The 22,237-nt window shown below is 40.2% G+C and overlaps 1 protein-coding gene across 1 annotated transcript in view; it reads left to right on the top strand.

Annotated features, from left to right (window-relative positions):
• SAMD12 (sterile alpha motif domain containing 12) overlaps positions 1-22,237 on the top strand; it is a 345,610-nt gene that overhangs the window by 164,784 nt on the left and 158,589 nt on the right. Inside the window, exon 4 of the mRNA XM_003782543.2 lies at positions 18,176-18,316. Within this exon, the coding sequence (XP_003782591.1) occupies positions 18,176-18,316 (141 nt within the window). The remainder of the gene's footprint in view (positions 1-18,175; positions 18,317-22,237) is intronic.

A 22,237-nucleotide genomic window follows, 5' to 3' on the forward strand; every position in this document is an offset into this window, starting at 1 on the left:
TCTCAGTTCCCTCTCCTTGCCCACGGCCCACCTTGCAGCCTACCCTGGGGTCTCAGTTCCCTCTCCTTGCCCACGGCCCACCTTGCAGCCTACCCCATTGCAGCACTTGGTGGAGGGTGCTCTGGGCCACTCCCACCAGATCCTGGATCCTCTCAGACTAAAGTCTTGTGTGTCCTGGGGGGCCCAGATGGGAGCCACAGCTGCCCAGGGGCCCAATGGGCTTCCTCACTCCTGAGCCATACTACCCATGTATAATGTGCATCCTTATTTTTCCTCAAAAATTTAGGCAATAGAAAGTGTACATTTTTATACACAGCAAAATGTGGTAGTAAAGTTTAGATTTTCTAGAATTGTATATAAATGGAACTGATAGCATTTTAATGAGGGCTAGAAATAAAAAGACAAGGAAAGATTCTTTTCCTTTACAAAAGCTCTCTTCATCTGTGCAGAGAAGGACCAGATAGCAGAGGGGGTGGAGAAGATGAGCTTTGGATCTGGAAAAATAGTAATTCAAAATTCTTCTGTCCCTTGCCACCCGTGTGATTGTAGTTATAGTATTTAAATTCTCAAGCCCTATTTACCTTATTTTTTAAATGGGAATAATAAAAATTGAGCCTATCTGGAGAATTGTCACACAGGTTACATTGAAGAATGAGAAATTGTTCACAGTTACACCCAGCCCATCCTAATTGCCCAATAAATTGTTGTTGATGATGTTTTTATTGTAATAATGTCGACGTTGAAGGTTTATGGATTCATTTCCATGTAACTCCTTCGCCTTTGTTTAGTCCAACAAAAAAATCTCTAACCTAGGAGAAAAGCTCAGTTATTGAGTGAACTAGAGATGTCATATGCTTCACTGTTGACAAATCTGTAGACTCAGGGTTTCTATGCTTCAAGGACCTTCCATTGCAAGCTGTGTTCTAATGACTCCATGTTGCTTGATTTACCAGCGTTGAATAGATGGCAAACTTGAATTTCCTTGAATCATGCTCCTCTGACACCTCATTGTCACACATTTCTTTCCATGTCTCCAGTCACTCCTGGGGAGTGCCCTTGTGGGTCCATCTCACGGATCTATTTGCTCAGTCCTAGATCTATCTACCCCTTCCTCAGGGCAGTTCTCAGACCTGTGCTCACACTCACTTTATGTCAACTCCACAATGGTGGCTCTGGAGCTGAAACCCAGACCTGCCATTGCCCTGGAGATCCGACCTATGCACCTACACACACACTTTGCATTGCTGCTGACTATCTCATAGACACGGGCAGTTCAGATTTATTACATGCCCGAGCCAGGAGTGCTGCTCTTCTTCTCTGATCACTCACTCAGTATTCCCCATATCAGCAATTATGCTTTCTGTTATTGCCCAAACCAGAAACACACAGATTATATCCTGGACAACTTCTTTCCTCTTGCCTCGAATTCCTAATCTCTCATCAAGTCCTTGTGATTCTACAAGCAAAGTTTCTCCTGTGCATCTTTCTGTCACCACCTATCTAATAGAAGCTGCTGTCATCTGTGGGCTCAACACAAAGCTGCATGTCTGTAACTAGTTTTTCCCCCATTTCAAGTATCACTTGTGCTGGATTCTCAGCTGGCACATAGTAGGTCACTTGTTGTTTATGAAATGAATACTGAACTAAATCTGGCACAGCATTCCTAAATGGAAGTGGCATAGTGCATAGTTCTAGTCTTTGCTCTGACAGTTACTAATCTTATGACAATAGCCTGACAGTCTCTTCACTTTTCCAGGCCTAAGTCTTGTCTATAAGCGGAGATGATGCTCTTTCCTCTCCCTTTCTAACAGAAGCATTTATTCATTCAGAAAAAGCTTTCATGAACATCTATCAACTGCTGAGTACTGGAGTTACTGAGTTAAGTGCAACCCATATTCTTTTCATAGACATCCCCGAGTTTAGAAGGAAAGATAGACGTGAATACATTCATAACCATATGATAGGAAGTTTAATACCTGGATGTAATGTTTAATTCAAAATATATCGAGTCAGGTACTATGCTAGCGCTTTCTAATTTACTACCTAACTTAATTTTCATATAGAAAACTCACAAAGAGATTAAAATCATTATTCCCAACTTATATATGAGGAAACTGTAACTCTGCAGCATTAAATAAGTTACTTACACTCAAAGAGCATGTGGTGGCACCAAGCTGCAAACTCAGGCTTTCTACTCCAAGTTCAGGTCTCTTACAAAAAAAAAAAAAAAATAGCATAATTAAATATAAGTTATTAATTACATTATTGCTAGAAGAATTAATGAATTCACACTGAACTGGACATTTTACAGCCAAATCTACACCAGAAGAGAAAATTATACCCTAGAATTTTGCTTTTTTCAACTTCCTTTTCTCCAACCTACTCTGGGTCCATTTTCGTTACCGTTTATGAACAATTATAGAAAAGAGTTCTTAACTGATTACAGTTTGCATTTACTTGTACTTACAGTGAACAGAGTGTTACTTAGAAGAATGCTTTGAAACTCTCTGAAGCTGGAGAATGTTGTATGTGGTGTTTTGGCCCCAGAACACTGACGTTAGTGGGGTGGTTGGAGAAAATCCAAGTGGGCGTTGCTTTGGTTTCTTCCCAAGTAATTCTTGAAATTCCTAGCTGCAACTTGGAATTCTTGTGAGCTCAGTTTGAGAATCACCTTTGTAAATCTGAGATATGCCTTAGGTACTAATGGAACTATGATAAAGGATATTGAAAATAACTAAGTGACCCAAGTCTCCCCCCAGAGGCTGAGAGTGACAGTGAGTGAAACGTTGTGCTACACAGGCTTTGGGGTTGGCGTTTGTAAGTATAGATCAGCATGAATGTGCCATGCATTTCACCTGAGGGTTCAAGAGGCCATATTTCTAATCACAGACTCGCCTGTGGCTTAGGACTCCTCTTATCACCATCCATCACTACCTTCTATGGAAAACTTACTATGAGCTAGGCACTGTGCTAAGTGCCTTCCCATGCATCATCTAATTTAATCTTCACAAATATTCCTATAGACAGAGGTACTATTAATATAACCACTGATAAGATGGAAAAGTGAAGACTTAAATCAGGTTAAGTAACTTACATGAGATAGCGTGTCACATAAGTGTTAGAGATATAGTTTGCACTGAAGCATCTGACATCATAGGTCATGCCCTTACCTATCATAAAGCCATTTGTCCATGCTTTCACAGCCATCCGGTGCCCCCTTCCTGTCTTCAGGAGTGATCTCACTCATCATGGTGTGAGCTTCCTTCTCCCATTCTGCTCCTCCCATCTTCCTATTATTATAGCGTTATAAGCTCTGGGATAAGACAATTGAAAGGATAAAGTCATCATCCATCTATATCTCAAACTCCAGTCATTAGCCCCATCACTAGAGGGGCTAGTGATGTCACTAAGGCCATCACCCACTGCTGGGTGGCTTTTTCAGGCCCATGAATCTCTGGGCAAAGTTAGGATATTGCCATTACAGGCCATTTGATTCAAATGTATGTACGAATGCAATATGAGGCTATTACACTTAGGCTTTGCTACCCTTAGGCTCCGCCCCAATCTCTAACTTGACAGTATTCCTTGTGTGATAATAGTTCACTATTTTATTATGCAGTATTCTAAATTTAGCAGTATATAAATAAAAAGGTACACTTTCAGGAGCTTATAATTTAAGTAAGAAAGTACATATCCTTACTGTAGCACTTGCCACCTTGTATTCTACAAGGTGTAGGCTCCCGGGAGAGTTAGCCAACCCTCGAAGCTCATCAGGCAAGAAGGGTTGAGAGGCATTAGAAGGCTGAGCATGTGTGAAAACATGGATAAAGGAAATCTGTTTGTGTTGTTTATTTTTATTCTTGCATAACTTTTGGTATATAATCTGTTGACTTCAAATTTTGGACTTCAGGCTAGGTGTGGTTGCTCACACCTGTAATCCTAGCATTTTGGGAAGGTGAGGCAGGAGGATCACTTCAGGTTGGGAATTCAAGACCAGCCTGAGCAAGAGCAAGACTCCATCTTTTGGAAAACCAATAAAAAAATTAGCCAGGTGTGGTGGCACACACCTTTAGTCTTGGCTATTAGGCTAAGGCAGGAGGATCGCTTGAGCCTAGAAGTTTGAGGTTGTAGTGAGCTATGATGGTGCCACTATACTCTAGCCAGGTGACAGAGAAAGACCCTGTCTCAAAAAAAAAAATGGATTTCAGGTTAATGAGCTTATTTTTACTCTTTTATAGAACAGAGGGTCCATGATATTATGTGTTATTGCCTCTGGTCTGAAGCAGTTCCAGTGTCAATCAGTGCTACGATCTTGGCTCTCTCAAATGTTTGTCACTTATCAAACAGGGAAACTTTGGTCAACTTCCATCACTTTTATTGATGAGGCCCCTGAAGTTACACCTCACTAGAAATGCTATAGTTATGGGCTTTGCAATGTGTTAAGATCAAATGCATGGAAAGGTTTTCCTTGTAAAACCCAGCTGGAGTCCCTGCCCTGCTACTTATGTGCTTTTTCACTTTATCTTCATGGACATCCTCATCTCTGACATGGAGATAAGAATACATCCCAAGGTGGTGGTGGGGATTAAATTGGAACAATAGATGGGAAGGGGTTTGACACATACTAGATGCTTTTCCCAAAAGTAAGCTTTGGTTTCCTCCTCACCAACCCAAGTTTTATAAAATTCAATCCTCAAAATCAGTCTGCCTCTTGGATTATCCTTTGGAGGATCAGCTGGTTGAAAGGAAATTTCTAGATCAATGATTCTCAACCAGGGGTCAGTTTTTCCCTGCAGCAAACATTTGCTGAAAATCTGGAGATGTTCTTGCTCGGCACAGCTTGGGGAGGTGCCACGGGCATCTAGTGGGCCAAAGGTGAGGATGCTGCACATGTCAGTCCCCCATCCCTCGTAACGAATTACCCAGCCTCCAAGTCACTGGTGCTGAGATTGAGAAGCCACAGCATACGGGCACAGGCCAGCCCCCCAGCCCCAGTAAAGCATTACCCAGCCTCAAACATGAGAAGTCACAACATATGGGCACAGGTCAGACCCCAGTCCCAGTAAAGCATTACCCAGCCTCAAACATGAGAAGTCACAACTACGGGCACAGGTCAGACCCCAGTCCCAGTAAAGCATTACCCAGCCTCAAATGTCAATGGTGCTGGGATTGAAAAGCCCTCTGTCAATCAGAAAAGCTCAAGTCTACTTGCCTATCCTGTTGTTGACTTTTGAAATTTGGAATGTAGTAAATTGAATTTCCTTTTTTTTATTACTCCTCCCTGAGAAAGGTTTCTCTAGGGTCACCATTAGGATTATATCCTTTCCAGTGCCCCCATCACAGTTTTGGGGTGAGCTACCCAGCTCCTCCATTTTATTTTGCTTACAGTGGTGAGTACTTAATGAACACAACAGCGGGGGATACAGGGTATCATACCATCCCCATTTTGCAGTGGAGGAAAATGCAGCCGAGGAAGGTGAATGATCACAATAATGACCACGTAGCTAGTAACCTAGTAACAGGTCGACCCAGCCCTGAACTTTCAGCTCCAAACCTAAGACCTCTTTTTACCAAACTTTCCTTGTAGATCTTTTAGTTTTCATGGTCATGGCTAAAAGATTTTTATCATATCATTGATTTTTTTTTAATTGTTTGGTGCTTGCTGGTTTTATACGTGCAGGTAATTTTTAAGCTACATGAAGGCAAGAACACTGTTTTTATCTCTTCTATTGAATGAATCTGATGCTGGACAATACTCACTTGTTAATATTTCTACCGAAGAAATCCTTGGTACTAATAAAGTTAAACTATTAAGAAAAAGGTAGTTTCAAAGTAGATTTGAAACTTTTTTTAACATTACTTCAAATATAGGTACTGGTTCAAATTAATGCACGTATAAGAGCCAGCATGCCCAGCACACGTTTCTCTTTGGCATATGAACACTGCATATGTGAGTTTAGCTATTATGGCCAGGAAAAGAATATTGAGGCAGAAGAGGTGGTTTGTTACTGGACACTTTACATGCTTCTTGGTAATTAATTTTAAAAGATGCCTAGTGTACCAGTGGGTTGTTCACTGAGTGACACTCGATTAACAAAGAATCCCAAAACACTGCATGCAAATGCTGACAAATAAAACCAAATGCACCATGAGGATTGCTCCACCTATCAAAAACAGAAAAGACCTTGAAGGTGGTTTATTACATCATAAATCTTCAGCTATAGCTTCATTATGTTTGCACTAGACTTCTTTGCTTGAAAAATCTCCTCTGAGGTACAAGAGAAGTTATTACCGAGTCTACAAAATCCCCAAACAAAATGTTTTAGGGTTTTTAAAAATTAATTTGTGAATAGGATTTGGTAACTATATGTACTATCAACAACATAAAAAAATATTTAACCTTTAATTTGCTATTTAGGGGCTGTGCGTTCCTTCTTAGAGGGCTACAAATAATGCAGGGCCACATTTTCACTGTTTGAAAAGCACCACTATATGATTTCTTTTTAAATTTATATTTCAGGTGGGAATTAATGTTATTTCAATTTTCTCCTATTAACATCACCAACACCTGAATATATTCAGCCAAGAAGTAGATTTTGTAAAATAGTCTTTTTACCCAAGACTGGTTAAAAAAAAAGAATCAATTATGTAGTTCCCATCAGTATGGTAAATTACTTACAGTAACCACAGTGCAATTTCCATTAACCCTTCTTTCCCTTGGCCCAGACAAAGGGCCTTCAATTAACTGCTAATCATTGTAGATGTAACCAAGTGAGTGACCGACCTTGGCAGTGGGCTATGCTCTCGGGTAGAAGTGAGAGAAGACTTATTGGCCTTGGAAGGCTTTGTGTACATTCCTTCCAGGAAATGAGGCAATGGATTGGCCGACCTGTTAGTCCTTGCTAGCTTTGGTATTGGGTGATTCGTAGTCACCATCAGGAAATCGGGCATTGGGCTGGGGTTGCTAAGTAGGGTGGATTTGCAACATATCTTTAGGTTATAAAAAGTGGAGGGCTAGTTAAGACTAGTTAATTGCCCTTAGTCTCTGTTGGCTGTGGATTTAGAACAGGCTGTACAGAATAGAATCACAGAACTTGGAGTTAATTCCTAGAGTCAGTTGAAACCCTGAAGGCAAGGTTACCTGAATTTCTTTCCAATGAAAGTAGGAGAGACATGGGGAAAGGAGGGCTAAAAATCAGATGTAAAATGGAAACTTGTGAATCCAATATGACCTTATATACATGATTTATTTGGCTCTCATTGTAAGGAAACAAAAAAGAACAAATTTTAAATTGAGAGCTTTCATAGGACTTTTGAATTTTCAGTTGTCCTTAACTTAGAAATAGAGGTAGTAGTAACACAGCCTATAATCTAGTATAGCATGATGGGTTGGAATTGCCCATTTTAGAGGGAAAAAAACCAAACTGACCAGTCCACTCCAGCCTACTTATTCCTAGTAATCCCTTAGAGAAATTCTCTTCATACAATTTTTTTTTATTTTATTTTATTTTTTATTAAATCATAGCTGTGTGCATTAATACTATCATGGGGTACAGTATGTTGTTTCTATATACAATTTGAAATACTTTCATCCAACTGGTTAACATAGCCTCATGTCATTTTCTTAGTTATTATGTTAAGACATTTGCATTCTACATTTAGAAAGACTCACATGTTCTTCATACAACTGTTATCTTAACCATAGTATTTGAGCTCATGACCTCTGGTGCAATTGGATAAAGAGATTGCCCAAATGCATCAAGCAAATGCAGTCATATTTAAGATACATTCCAAATAATTAGTAAGAAATAATAACTAAAATACCAATATTTGCCAATTATGGTAGGATTTTTTTTTTACAAATTAATATCCAGGTACAGATTTAGGTTACATTGTTTTCAATTTTAAGGTAAAGTTTAAGTTGTAGTTGAGCCCTTCACCCAAGGGGTGTGCTGAACACCCTCACATTGTACAAATTAGGTGAGATCCCACAATTGCCCTTCCCCTTCCTTCCTTCCTCCCTCCACTCCGCTACCTTGCTAGACTATATTTGTGTTTTTCTTTCATATGGGCATGTAGTTGTTTATATATTGGTTTCATATTAGTATTAAGTACATTGAATATTCTTTTTTCATTCTTGAGATACTTTACTAAGAAGAATAAAGGTAAACACAAAAGATGTGAAGTTCCATCTTTTTATGGCTGAATAGTACCCTACGGTATACATATACCACAGTTTGTTAATCCATTCATGGATAGATGTGCACTTGGGTTGCTTCTACATCTTGAAAATTGTGAATTGAGCTGCAATAAACATTTTGGTGCAAATTTCCTTGTGGGAGAATGATTGTTCTTCTGGGTAGATTCCTAGTCATGGCATTGTGGGATCAAATGGAAATTGACTTTTAGTACTTTGAGAATTCCCCATACTTCTTTCCATAGAGGCTGTGTTAGTTTGCAGTCCCACCAGCAGTGTAAAAATGTTTCCTTCTCTCCACATCCACACCAGCATCTGCAGTTTGGGACCTTTGCCATGTGGGCTAATCTTACTGGGGTTAGATGATATCTCAAAGTGATTTTGGTTTACATTTCTCTGATTAGGGATAATGAGCATATTTTCATGTCTTTGCTTCAGGAAAGGCTTCATTCAAGAAACCAAATGTTTATCTTTTCCCCTCCTCCTCTGCCTTCCACCTCTTACTTTTTCTCTTGCTCACATTCAGCTCTTCTCTCTCTCTCTTGCAAATTCTTTCAACATGGTGGCAAAGACAGATAGTAATAGAAATTCTAACATTATGTTTTCCCTTGGGACGTTACCCAAAAAAGAAAACTTTGCCCTTAGCAACCATGACAATTCCAGTAAAGAACTTCTGTTTACTCTGTCTGAGTCACACACCCATTATCAGTTTTAAAAATATGTTTTCAGTGCCTGCATTGAGTCAGACTCTAGCTGGGTACTTGAAAGCCTCAAGGAAGCCCTGCTCTTATGGAGCTTACATTAAGGGAGGAGTTTGGAGGGCATCAGAAAATAAAAAATAAACATAATAAGCAAGAAAATTATATAGTACTTTAGAAGCAAAAAGTACCACAGGGAAATATTTTTAATTAAAGAATTTTTAAATATTATTAAAAATTTAATTTGTGAAAAACCCCACCAGGTGAAAAGAGCAACTCCCAAAAGACAAAAGAGGGATTCGGTGTACCAGGAATGAGCGAGAATGCAGTGCGGGCCAAAATGAGAGGCCCATAATATTCCTTCTACAAATGAGGCATTTTATTACTGTGAACATCATCTCCTGTGTCTCCTATGTGCTCTTTTGGGTTGGGAAGAGAAAAAGAGGGAAAAACTAATACAGCTTGCATATAAGGTAACAACCAAGCATCATAAAATGGCAAATATGTCCCTGCGACTTTTACTCCCTGCCACATGTTTCACACCCAACCATGTAGAACTTCTTGGAATTCCTATAATGTGCCTCCTATAATTCTTATGTCTCTTCTTGCCTATGCTGTTCCTCTGTCTTTGATGCCCTTCCCATCCTACTAACCACCTTGACTTTTTGTTCAAGGCCCCCTGATGAGTTAGCTCCTCCTCCTACGGGTTCTTTCCTCCTATGGGTTTGTCCCTCTGGCAAGGAAATTATTCATCTTCCTGGTCCCTAGAAGCATGACAGGTTCAGTCCATGATATGCCCGTAGTCTATGACAAAGGAGTGGATGACTCTATTTAATGCCTACTTTTAAAGACCTCTCAGTCCCCTACCATTCTCCACTGCATTGAAAACCATCCACACCCTTGTGCACAGTGATGTTTGCCAGTGTTCCCAATACTTGTTGTTAGGTCCTCAGGGATGGTGACCCTCTCCTGATACTTGCTCAGCCTCTCATCTGCCCATGAGTTGTGTTTTGTATTTGAGAATCGGCCAAAGTAGCCTTGGGGAGCACATAAGTCTATGAGAGGAATTCCCAGATAGCATTTTGGGGAGGTGGTTAAAAGCATGGCTTCTACTATGTTTGTATCCTAGATCTGCAGGTTATTAGGTACATGGCTGTTAGATGATTTTATAGCTCTTAATCAGTTGTAGACAATACTCTCTGCAGAGAATTGTGGAAAATGAGATAATCCTTCAGACAGTGTTTAACACATAGGAGCCACTCAATAGATGTTTGCTGTTACTATCATCGTTACGATGAGGAAGAGTATGAAGATGTGGTGACCCCAACGCACAGTACCCACATTGCATCAACATTGTAGTTTCAAGTTGCAGAAGACATGTGTATGTGTTATTTCATTTGATCCTCAGTCATTTTTGAAGTAGTGTAATTTTCATCCAGACTCAGATTGTATTTTCCTGGGCATTTATGTACATCGTTTAGTTGTGATCTCATACTTTTGTGATTCTCCTCCTTCCTTCCTTTTTGTTTCAAAAATTCCAATTATGGAGTAACGATAATACAAGTTCAATACTGTGGGACTCTTGTTGCATGCCCAGTGTCTGTCACAATGTTATTCTGGCCCAGCATGGCTGGGGTAGAGCCGAGGGCATCTGCTTGATGTATGGTGAGGACCTTTACCTGAGAGGAGGTTTGGCGCTAACATTGCACAAATGATGATTTATTTGAGGAACTGCCCACTGTTATCTATTTCTAGCAGAAAATAGGACTTGTAATTCACCCATCTTTGGGGAAAGTGGCTCAAGATAGCATCTGGAGCCACTCTCTAACCACCTCCAGCTTACTCTTTCTTGTTTCTAAATGTGCATTTATCCTGAAAAGCTGTGCTAGGCAGTCTGTTTTAATTCTTTGAGCAGAAGGTGGAGGGCTCTGGGAATAGAGACCAGAGGGCTTGAAGGTTAGAGACTCATGTCTAGACCTAAGTCTCTACCTCATTTCCTATGCTTTTTCGGGGGGACAGGGGGGTGCATAAGGTATTTTTTTTTTGGTTTTTGCAATTTTTTTTTTATTAAATCATAGCTGTATACATTAATACAGTCATGGGGTACAGTGTGCTGTTTTTATATAGAATTTGAAAATTTTTCATCAAACTGGTTAACATAGCCTTCATGTCATTTTCTTAGTTATTATGTTAAGACATTTATATTCTACATTTAGAAAGATTCACATGTACCCTTATAAGATGAACCATAGGCGTGATCCCACCAATCACCCTCCCTCCACCCATCCTCTCCCCTCCCATCCTCTCCCCTCCCTTCCCTTCCCTCTCTCTTCCCTTCCCTCTCCCCTCCCTTCCCTCTTCTCTCCCTTCCCTCTCCCCTTTCCCACATTCTTGGGCTATTATTGGGTTATAGCTTTCCTTTGAAAGCTATAAGTTAGTTTCATAGTAGGGCTGAGTACATTGGATACTTTTTCTTCCATTCTCGAGATACTTTGCTAAGAAGAATATTTCCAGCACCATCCATGTAAACATGAAGGAGGTAAAGTGCCCATCCTTCTTTAGGGCTGCATAGTATTCCATGGTGTACATTTACTAGAAGAAAGTGTAGGGAAAATACTTGAAGAAATCGGCCTGGGTGAAAATTTTATGAGGAGGACCCCCCCAGGCAATTGAAGCAACATCAAAAATACACTACTAGGACCTAATCAAACTAAAAAGCTTCTGCACAGCAAATAACACAGTAAAGCAAGCAGACAGCCCTCAGAATGGGAGAAGATAATTTGCTGGTTATATCTCTGACAAAGTTTTAATAACTAGAATCCATAGAGAACTCAAACGTATTAGCAAGAAAAGAACAAGTGATCTCATCTCAGGGTGGGCAAGGGACTTGAAGAGAAACTTCTCTGAAGATGACAGGCACATGGTCTATAGGTATATGAAAAAGTGCTTATCATCCTTAATCATCAGAGAAATGCAAATCAAAACTACTTTGAGATATCATCTAACACCAGTAAGATTAGCCCATATCATAAAATCCCCAAATCAGAGATGCTGGCATGGATGTGGAGAAAAGGGAACATTTCTACACTGTTGGTGGGATTGCAAACTAATATGTTCCTTTTAGAAAGACGTCTGGAGAATGCTTAGAGAACTAAAAATAGACCTGCCATTTGATCCTACAATTCCTCTACTAGATATTTATCCAGAAGACCAAAAATCACACTACAACAAAGATATTTGTACCAGAATGTTTATTGCAGCCCAATTCATAATTGGTAGGTCATGGAAGAAGCCCAAGTGCCCATCAATCCACGAATGGATCAATAAACTGTGGTATATGTACACCATGGAATACTATGCAGTCCTGTGCTATCTTAAGTCAATTTCTCAGAGCCTCACTTTGTATGTGGAACTCAATCCTGTGCCACACTCAGAAGTCTCAAAGGTTCTTTTTGGCTTATAGTAGGTTGGATAACAACCACGTCAAAATATCAAACCTCAGGCTATAAAACCTGTAAATGTTACCTTAAAAAGAAAAAAGGTCTTTGCAGATATTTAGGGATCTTCACATGGAAAAGTATCTTGGATTATTCAGAAGGGTCCTAAACTTAGTTGCAAGTGTCCTTATAAGGGAGAGGCCGAAGGTGATGACAAAATGGAGGCAGATATTAGAGTGACATGGACAAGTACAGCAGAATGAGGTCAAGGCTATGTATATTAGTAGGATATAAGCACTCCAATTTGTACAAATAATCAACACATTGAATCCCATAATGGCATAAAGGTATTTATGATCTATGTACAAATGACTTAATTAAAAAAAAAAAAGAAAGAAATGGTTTCTCCCCTACACCTTCCACAGGAACTGTGCCATTTCTGACACCTTGATTTTAGCTCAATGAAGCTGATGCTGAACTTTGGGCTTCCAGAATCACAAAGAGAAAGTTTCTGTTTTTTGTAGTACTTTGTTTGGGCAACCACAGGAAACTAATAAACTGCTCTATGGTCCAATCGTCCCTCCCCTGGTCTTGCTGCACTACTGCTTAGCAAGGCCTATAGTCCTACCTGGGGTGAATTCAGAAACAGAACAAAGCACCTGTCTTTCTTGAAGCCTGAGGAAAGGGCGTGTACCCATTTAGTCTCATATTCTCTATCTTTCCTTTTCAACTTGACTTGTGTTTCTGTGGTTACCACCAACAAAATATAGACTCCTCCCTCAACTAAATTCAGTTTCTCATTGTTGTGGAGCTTTGCCTGACAGCCAATTTCCAATCAATTCTCTTGTATCAGAAAAGAGAGTAATAAAATGACCTTGAAATCATCAACATGTGGGTGCAGAAGACAACCTCCATGTTAAGTGTGACACTAGGTTATGTGTTAAGTGCATATTTATGCATCCCACTATGTGCTACCACAGAGGCACATCGTAGGGGACTCCACCCTGTCATGATAGGGTTCTCCAGAAAAACAAAACCAGTAGGGTATGTGTGCAGTGTGTACATATATACAGAGAGAGATGGAGTATATGAAATTGGCTTATGTAGTTATGGGGACTGACACATCCAAAATCTGCAGAGGTAATGTTGTAGTTCAAGTTCAAATGTCAGAAACAGAACCAAAGAAGAGCTATTATCTTAGTTTGCCTCCACAGGCTGGTGGGCTGCGATAACACTAAGTCTCTCTTACTTAGGGAAGGGTCAGCCTTTTCTTCTGTTCAGGCCATACCTGCTTAGACAAGGCCCAGCTCTACTATGACAGCAACTAGCTTTATCCAGCCTACTAATTTGAGAATTAATTCTCACCCCAAAATATGTTTACTAGATATCTAGGCACCTCATGACCCAGCTGCCACATGAAATGACCTATCAACAATTACTTTATGGAGCTGGCATTCCAGTGGTCAGGTGCCATAATACTCAAGTTTCAGGTGGCAGCAGAACTCTGATTTTTCACATTTGCTACCATATCATCATGTTTCTGCTGGGAAAATTGAATATTCCCTGGCCTGAGCCACTGTGAAGAGTTCGGGGGAGTATTTTGGGCACTGAAAGTTGGTGACGGGACTAATCAGTACAGAGCTGAGGTGTTTTGAAACCCCTTATTTCTCTAAAGTTCGCCAGGGTACATGGGCTGTCCAGAATGTATCCAGCCATGTGTGTCTCTGTTTTTCATATTACATGACTATGCCTATGCTCACCTTACCCCCAGGCAACACAGAGCTTTTGGGATTAGAGGCGAACCTTGAGGAATGAGAGCATTAAGAGGAAGAAAGAAGAATATTGTAATTATTCTTTTTAGTTTGAGTTTTTGTTACCTCTCCAGATCCCAAGTGTGCTCAAAAGAAAAAAAAATAGCAGCAATGCCACCAGGATTTCCTCCTTCCAGCACATCCTCTCTTAGAGCAGTGACTCAATTTCTTGCTTAGAAATGGTGCCACCAGCCGTTGGAGGCTCAGGTTGAAAACATGAGTCATGTCTGGTGTCTGCCTTTTCCTTCAGACTCCACTTCTGGGCATTGTGAAGCCATTAAAAATATACACAGAATTCTACAACTGTTTAATGCTTCCTCCCCACCCCTGTCTGAAGGCACCACTCTTCCTGTTGAGACTGCATGCTAGTGGGTTGACTCCTCGCTGTTACACTGACCTCCCCAACCCCAAATCCATCCTCCTCATCGGCACTTGAGGGATTCCTTTAAAACCCAATATCGTGCCCAAATTAGCCTTTCTCAAAGCTTTCCCCATGCAGAATAAAGTCCAATGTCCTCTCCAGGGCCAGAGGCCCAGTGTGTTCTAGCCCTGCCTCCTCAGACCTCATTTCCCACCATTCTCTTATCTTGCCTGCTCTGCCCTAGTGACATTGTCTCTCTGCCAGTTTCTCTCATTGCCTTGACACTTCTATTCCCTCTTCTTTCTGGCTCCCGTGTCACCTCTTCAGAGATAGCTTTCCTAACCATGACAGCCCCATCTTTGTTATAGAAAGCCCTGTCCACACCCCCCTACTCTCTGCTTTATCTTCAGAGCACTTAGTGCTATCTGCCACCACACCTGTGTTCTAGAGCCAGCTCCCGATACCAGTTTGTGTGCCTCCCTCTTCTCTCTCTGAATGGTGAGGTCCATGCAGGCGGCAGATGCTACTCAGCTCTACCTCCCCAGCATCCAGATAGTGACAGATATATGACAGTGCTCGAAAAGATAAAGAAAAGAAGAAATGGCGAAGAAGGGAGATCAACGTGGAGGGCTTTAGCTTCTTCCAGCTCCAAGAGTCTGTGAGTCCATGAAGGGGCCAGCAGCCTGAGTCACTCAAATATCACTGGAACCAGTCTAAGGATATCAGGAATTTCACAGTACTGCTTATTTGAGATCTGGTTGATTTCTGATGCCTTGATCCTTCTCTCTGTGGACAGCTGACTGTAAAACAAAGCAGTCAAGGCACTCTGAGAAGAGACAGGGAGCGTCAGAGCCGTCACCTTGTCCCTCTGTTATCTGTCTACCGTTGCTGCTTCCCTCTCCCTCCACATGGCTATTGGGCTTTAAAAAAAAAAAAAATCTTTATCAGTAGTTCTCAGCTGACTAACTCTTGCCTCCTCCCTGAGTTCTAGAATATGTGTCCTTTACTCAGTGACAACTTCCCAATGCCCAGACGAGGCTAGGTCGCCCCATTCTCAGCTCCCATACTTTCCCCTTCTTAGCATTCGTCGCACACCCATAGACATTTTTTACAAGCCACCTTCCTTGTCAGCCCGAAAACTTCAAAAAGGACCTTGTCTGTCATCCTTACACCCAGAGGGAGTAACAAAGTGACAGGGACATAAGGGCTCAGTAAGTGTTGAACTAACAATTGAGTTTTTTAATGATAAACAAAAATTAACAATCTACCAGTGAATTGCAAAAAGGATAAGACTGATGATTGATTACTTATCATTCTCTTCATACTAAAGCTGTACCATACTTCTTTGGATATTCTTTTATTTTTGGTCAGCAGGAGATGGTAGGATAGGAGGTGGATGGGCCTTTTGTTCCTAGACGTGATTTAATTCTTAGAAAATTTTCCATAATCACTAACTTGGGTGACACTGTTGAAACCATCCAAGGAAGACAGTGATGAGATTTTGTTCCAAAGATCCTTGGTGTTAAGATTGAGATCTTTTCTAAATGTGGTTTTATCAAGAAGATTTTCCACATCCATCACCCTTTGTCTTTCTTCTTGAAATCCAAAGCTTTTATTTTCCTACCGAGGAAAATGAGGCATAGCTGAGAGTATAGTGGGAAGAATTGGGAAAACTCTCATGGTTGAAATATTCATTAACTTCTCAATTTCCCTTTCTACAAAATAAAAACAACAACATCTACAGTCTCAGGAGTTGGATAAAATAATTTGAACAGCTGGACGTTTACTGTCTGAAATGTTTGTAGAAATGATTGTATCACACAGAAAATGTACAGACTTTTACAATGGATGGAGTTTTATAACTCATATTCAAACCTGATGCATTAACCCACCAAAGTAGAAAATAATATTCTAGTCAGGCTTATGCACCCCTACTTAGACCAATCAGATGCATTTAGGGAAAGGCTGCAACTAGAGGTTTACAGGGGAGCTTAGAACAGACCAAAGCTCCATGCCCCAGAGTAGAGCCTGACTTGTTAACACCTGTGTTCTAATCATAGACTGGACAACTTCTCAAGGGTGAAACTGCTGTGCGTCTTACCAGCACTTCAGCAGTTCTCTCTATGAAATGTCACAGCTTGTGAAACCTCAGCCCAAATAATTGGCTACACGAAGGAGGGAGGGTGATCTGCATTCTGATGTTGGGAGGAATGTAGATATTCTGAATGTCAAGGAGTGTTTTATGCAGTATCTGAGAGTTTATGGCGTGTATAAAGAGCTAGATGTATGTTATTTAGAGGCCAATTATTCACGTAAGTGATGTTTAAGCCCCATTTTTTTTTTCTGAGTGAAACTTTAAGACGAGGTCAGGAAGTGAGAGGAATGTGGGAAGGCAGAACTGTCCTGGAGGTCTGGGAACTTGCCTCTGCGTTGTTTAGCTCTCCTCTGCTCTCTACTTTAAACGTGCCAGGACCCAGAAATTGGGAAAAGAAGTCTAAAGCCATCTATCTGACTTCTTGAAAACATGTAAATTGTAGTCACAAGGCCAATTGTTGCTATAGCAAACTATCACAAACTTAGTGAATTAAAACAACACAAATTTCTTACAATTCTGGAGATCAGAAGTCCCAAATGGATCTCAAGGTATTGGTAGAGCTCGTTCTGGAGTACATGAGAGAGAATTCATTTCCTCTTCTTCTCTGCCTCTTAGAGGCTGCCAGAATTCCTGGACTTCGCTCTGGTGTCTCCTTCCAATGTCACATCTTCTCTCTCTAGTGCCCCCTTCTCCCTCTTTGACCCCTGTGATGAGATGGGACTCACCTGGATAATGCAGGGTACTCTCCATCTATATCTAGGTCCTTGCCTGAATCACATTTGCAAAGTCCTTTTTGTCATGTAAGGTAATGAATTAATAGATTCCAGAGATAAGAACATGGACATCTTTAGGGGGTCATTATTCTACCTACTGTAGAAGGCAGTGGGAACTACTTGAGTCCGATTCTGGGAACTGCAATGACCTGCCCGATGTGGCTAAGGCTGCAGCTCCCTAGGATTCCCCTTCCAGATGCAGGTTCTACCACAAACACACTTGCATCCCAACTCACTTCCCTGCCAGGAACTGGCAGGCCATATTTGTGTTATTATAGTCCTCATCAGCTCTGCCCATTAAATATTTCTGTTCTCCACCACTGCTTCTGGGCATTTGTTACAATTTATGGGTTTTTTGTGGGTGGGAAGGTTCATATGATCAGTAACTTCTGGCCAATGACTTATAAGTAACTCTAGGCTGAGCATTTCACTGGTGGCATGGAGATCTTCTAGCACCTTCTCTTCTCCCTCTGGTACATTGACCAGCAATGTTCAAGATGGGTCAACTTGCAGTCAATGTGCAGAACAAGCTGGAAGTAAACTTTGTTGTCACCTTGGTATTTTGGCATAGTCTGTTAGGGCATACAACCCAGCTTATCCTTGTCAGGGTTTTCTTTTAAACATGCGTAATTTCTTTATCCAAATGATCCATATTCTGCAAGGATAATGGAGGAAGCTTTATTCCAAAGTGTCTGTGTTTAGATGGAATCGTCTGTTGCAGCAGAATAGTCAAGACTGAGATACAAATCCTTCTCCAGCAAACTGTTGATTTGCTTTTCCTTTTATTTCTTAAAACCCTGCAGGGCGAGCCCTACTGAGACTTACCGACAAAAAGCTTGAGCGAATGGGGATTGCCCAGGAGAACCTTCGGCAGCACATCTTACAGCAGGTGCTCCAGCTGAAGGTGCGAGAAGAAGTCAGAAATCTACAGTTGCTCACACAAGGTACCCTGTTACTTTCTAGTAGGTGGATGGGAGGGGAGATGGGAAGAAAGAAAACTTTCCCATTATGACAAAGAGGAGCCAGGGAGAATCTGTTATTGTTCCTTTGTAGAATTTCCTTTCTTAACAAAGTATATGGATTTAAAGTCCACTTCCCTCCCAACACTTTTCTTTTTCATAGCTTGCTAGAGAAAGGGATGAAAAAATAAGTAATGGATACGTGAACAGAATTATCTGAGCTAACTCAGAAGTTATTATGTCTAGCTGTATAGATTGTGCACTGGACAACCACAGAGTGCCGGTCACATAGATCACGGTATCATTGCGCTCACTAGTCCTGTATAGTGTGCAGTTTGCACAACTGTACAGTGCAACCCTAGCTATCTTTCTCTAACCACCAATTGTGAGAACACCTCAGAATTTGAGTGATTTCATAGTTAAGATTGCCAATGGGGGAGTTTCTTGGGTTTTTACTTTGTTTTTCACTGTCTAGTGGGGAAAAATCATTTTACATATGTATGCTATACATAAATGTATTTGTACACACGCACTGTAGAAACTGTCAGATCCCTCTTTAGCTTCTTGAAAATAGAATAAAAATAGACTCTAGTGGATTGAGGACTGGACTACATAATTCTTCACAGGAATTATGAATAACTTCAACATGATGAGAATACTTAAGATGTCTATGAGTATGAAAGTGACAAAATGAAGCTAGAATTTGAAGAAAACCTTAAGTTTTACTATATGTAACTTACTTGTCTACGTAAGATTGGGTTGCTATCAACCTCCACTGACTATCACCTTTATTTTAGTGTTGACTGTGTATCATTTCAAATGAAAGGATGATAAAATATGTGTTTTTGAGAGTCTTGGGTATTTTTCAATCTGCAGAATATTGTAATTGCATGCATACTGATATTGGAGAAATCTGGGTCAGCCAAGTTTCATGTTATTGCATTTAGATTAACCCAGTAATAGTCCCTTTGCCTAGAGGAAGTAATGTACTGCCTGAAAGATGACTGCTCTAGAAGGATAAATATAGACTTCAAGAGAAACAAAAATAGTATTATTTATTTTAGACACATTATTTGCATTTTGTCCCCAGAGACTTCTAATGGTAAATTTCTAGGTACCAGTACCCTGAATGATTTAAATTTGAATGTGACATACTGATATACTTTTAAGTTTCTTTTGAGAAATAAATAGGGACACGAAGATTGTGAGAAGAAAGTCCATCACAGGGCTATTTATAAAACAAGAAACTTAGAAATAGCCTACAGGGCTGGCAATATGGAACGAGTCAAATAATTCTACTTAGATTCGTAAGATACAATATACTACAGTTATCAAAATTACATCCTCAAAGAATATATGAAAACATGGGAAAGTGATCAAGAGATATACAAAGGGGGGGAGGGAGACGCCAGGTATAAAACTATAATTATAACATGAACCCAATTTTGTAAAACCATATATTCTTGCATGCCCATCAAAAAAAGGACTGTGAATAGATATGCCAATATTTTAATAATGGTTTTCTCTGGGTGGTAGGGTTGTGGGCGATTTTGTTTTCTTTTTCTTTATTTTCCAAAACTTTTGTCAACATATCCACGTTACAGTTACAATCAGAAAATACAAATGTGCACTGTTTCAAAGCTTCAGTTGCCACCAGAGATCTGCCCAGCTTCTGTGCGGTGTCTGAGGCTCTCTCAGTGCTTTGTTTTCTCCTGTGATGATACAGAGAACGAGACCTAAACCACTGCAGGTGCCTTTGACTCTTTTCCTCCACTAGTGTCAGGCTGCAATGTGTTTGCTCTACAAAATCATTTTCTACAGCTTTCATTGCCCTAGATGCATAATATATAGGATTTTTCCTGAGATACACTCAAGTCTATTAAGCTAAATATATGTTTGTGTTCTGGGAAGGTAACGCTCGTTCAGCCTTCTCAATTTAGTTGTTGTCACTTTCTTTAGCTTTGAAAAGCTGTGCATTTTGAGTTCTCTCATTCGATTCCCTTTAGAAGAGATCACTTTTCTTTTGCTTTTGGATATTTGTCTACACCTATATTACCTTCTTTATTGATTGTCCTTTACATGTTAATGATCAAACTCATTGTATGTCAGGCATCCTTTAGAAAATCGGTAGCCTTATTGAAGAGATAGTTTAAAAAAACAAAATTGATAAGCTTTTTTATTTTTTTTACCGATAATGGAAATTCCAAAGACAGTTGGGGTGGCCTTAAAATATTTTCTGTCTAGGTTTTCTATAATTGGAATTGGAATTCCATTCCTCTCAAGTGTACTGATTAGTTTCATATGTGTGTCATAGGACAATTTACCATTGGAATGATAATGGTTCAGTATTGACTATTGGCTAGGTGTGATGGCTCATGCCTGTAATCCTAGCAGTTTGGTAGGCTAAGGTAGGAGGACCTCTTGAGGCCAGGAGTTTGAGACCAGCCTGGGAAATAGACTCCATCTCTGCAAAAAATATTCAAGAATTAGCCAAATTGTGTGTGCCTGTAGCCCTGGCTACTAAGGAGGCCAAGGAGGAAAGATTATTTGAGACCAGAAGTTCAAGGTTACAGTGAGTTAAGATGAGGTTCCTGTACTCCAGCCTGGGTGGCAAAGTGAGACTCTGGTAAGTCTAAGATCAAGGCACCAGTAGTTCAGTGTCTGATGAGGGCCACTTTCTCACATGTGGCCTCTTAAAATCTCACCTTGGAGGTTAGGATTTTAATATATGAAACATTCAGTCCATTGCTTTGCTGTTTAACAAATACTTGCTAACATGTTTAAAAGAGAGGTTATCTTCAAAGTAGTCCATTTTTGAGGAACATGATTTACTTCAAAAATCAATTTTTTTAGGCGTTTCTTTCTTGCCTTTGGAGACAGTTTTTTTCTTTTTCCTATTTTTAGTAGAGGTAGGGTCTCCCTCTTGCTCAGGCTGGTCTCGAACTCCTAAGTTCAAGCAATCACCCACCTCTGCTTCCCAGAGTGCTAGGATTACAGGTGTGACCCACCACACCCAGCCGACAGTTTCAAAATTTAAGTTCTTAAGAACTTATGTCCATCTTTCAGGACCCAGCTAATTAAATTATGGTACATCAAGATACTGGAGTCCTCTGAAGCTGTAAATACGAGAATACAGGATATTAATGTGGAAGGATTTCTGGGATGCCATGAAAAGTGAAAAAGCAAGGTGCAGAAGAATTTGTATAGTATGCTACATTTGTCAAAGAGGGAGGAATATAAATGTATATCCATATGTGCTTTGTTTTAAGGAAATGCTGAATGGTGTGCAAGAAGTTAATACAAGTGCACCCGGGAGACAGGGAGGCAATGGGTGGAGCGAGGGTGTCTGCCTCTTATGTCCCTTTGTTTTTTAAAATATATAAGAATGTTAACTATTTAAAGCAATAAAATTTTTATGAAGAAACAAGAAGGAGAAAGTGAATTTCAGTATCAGACAGGCTTGAATTTTAAATCCAGGGCCTACCATGTACTGCTGCACAGCTTCCGGGGAATTAATCTCTCTGTGCTGCCAGTTTTCTAATCGCTGAAATGGGGATCAAGTAAATTTGCTCACCAAATGAGGATGTTGCAAGAATTAGAGAAGCTAAAATATCTAGCTCACTCGGTAGTATGACAATAAATATAGAATATTTTTAGCTTTCACAGAAGCCACACAATTAAGTCAGTGTTGTAAGTTTATAAGAAGCCTTACTGTTGTTATTTTTATGGAGATATAATTCACATAACATATGATTTATCCACTGAATGTGTACAATTCAATGATCTTTAGTATATACACAGTTGTATAACCATCGCCAGAATCAGTTTTAAAATATTTCCATCAACCCAGAAAGAAACCCTTCACCCCTTAACTGTCACCTCCCATTTCTTTCCAACACCCCCACC

Source organism: Otolemur garnettii, unplaced genomic scaffold (genome assembly GCF_000181295.1).
Source record: "Otolemur garnettii isolate 467f Iridium unplaced genomic scaffold, OtoGar3 scaffold00004, whole genome shotgun sequence".
NCBI lineage: Eukaryota > Metazoa > Chordata > Mammalia > Primates > Galagidae > Otolemur > Otolemur garnettii.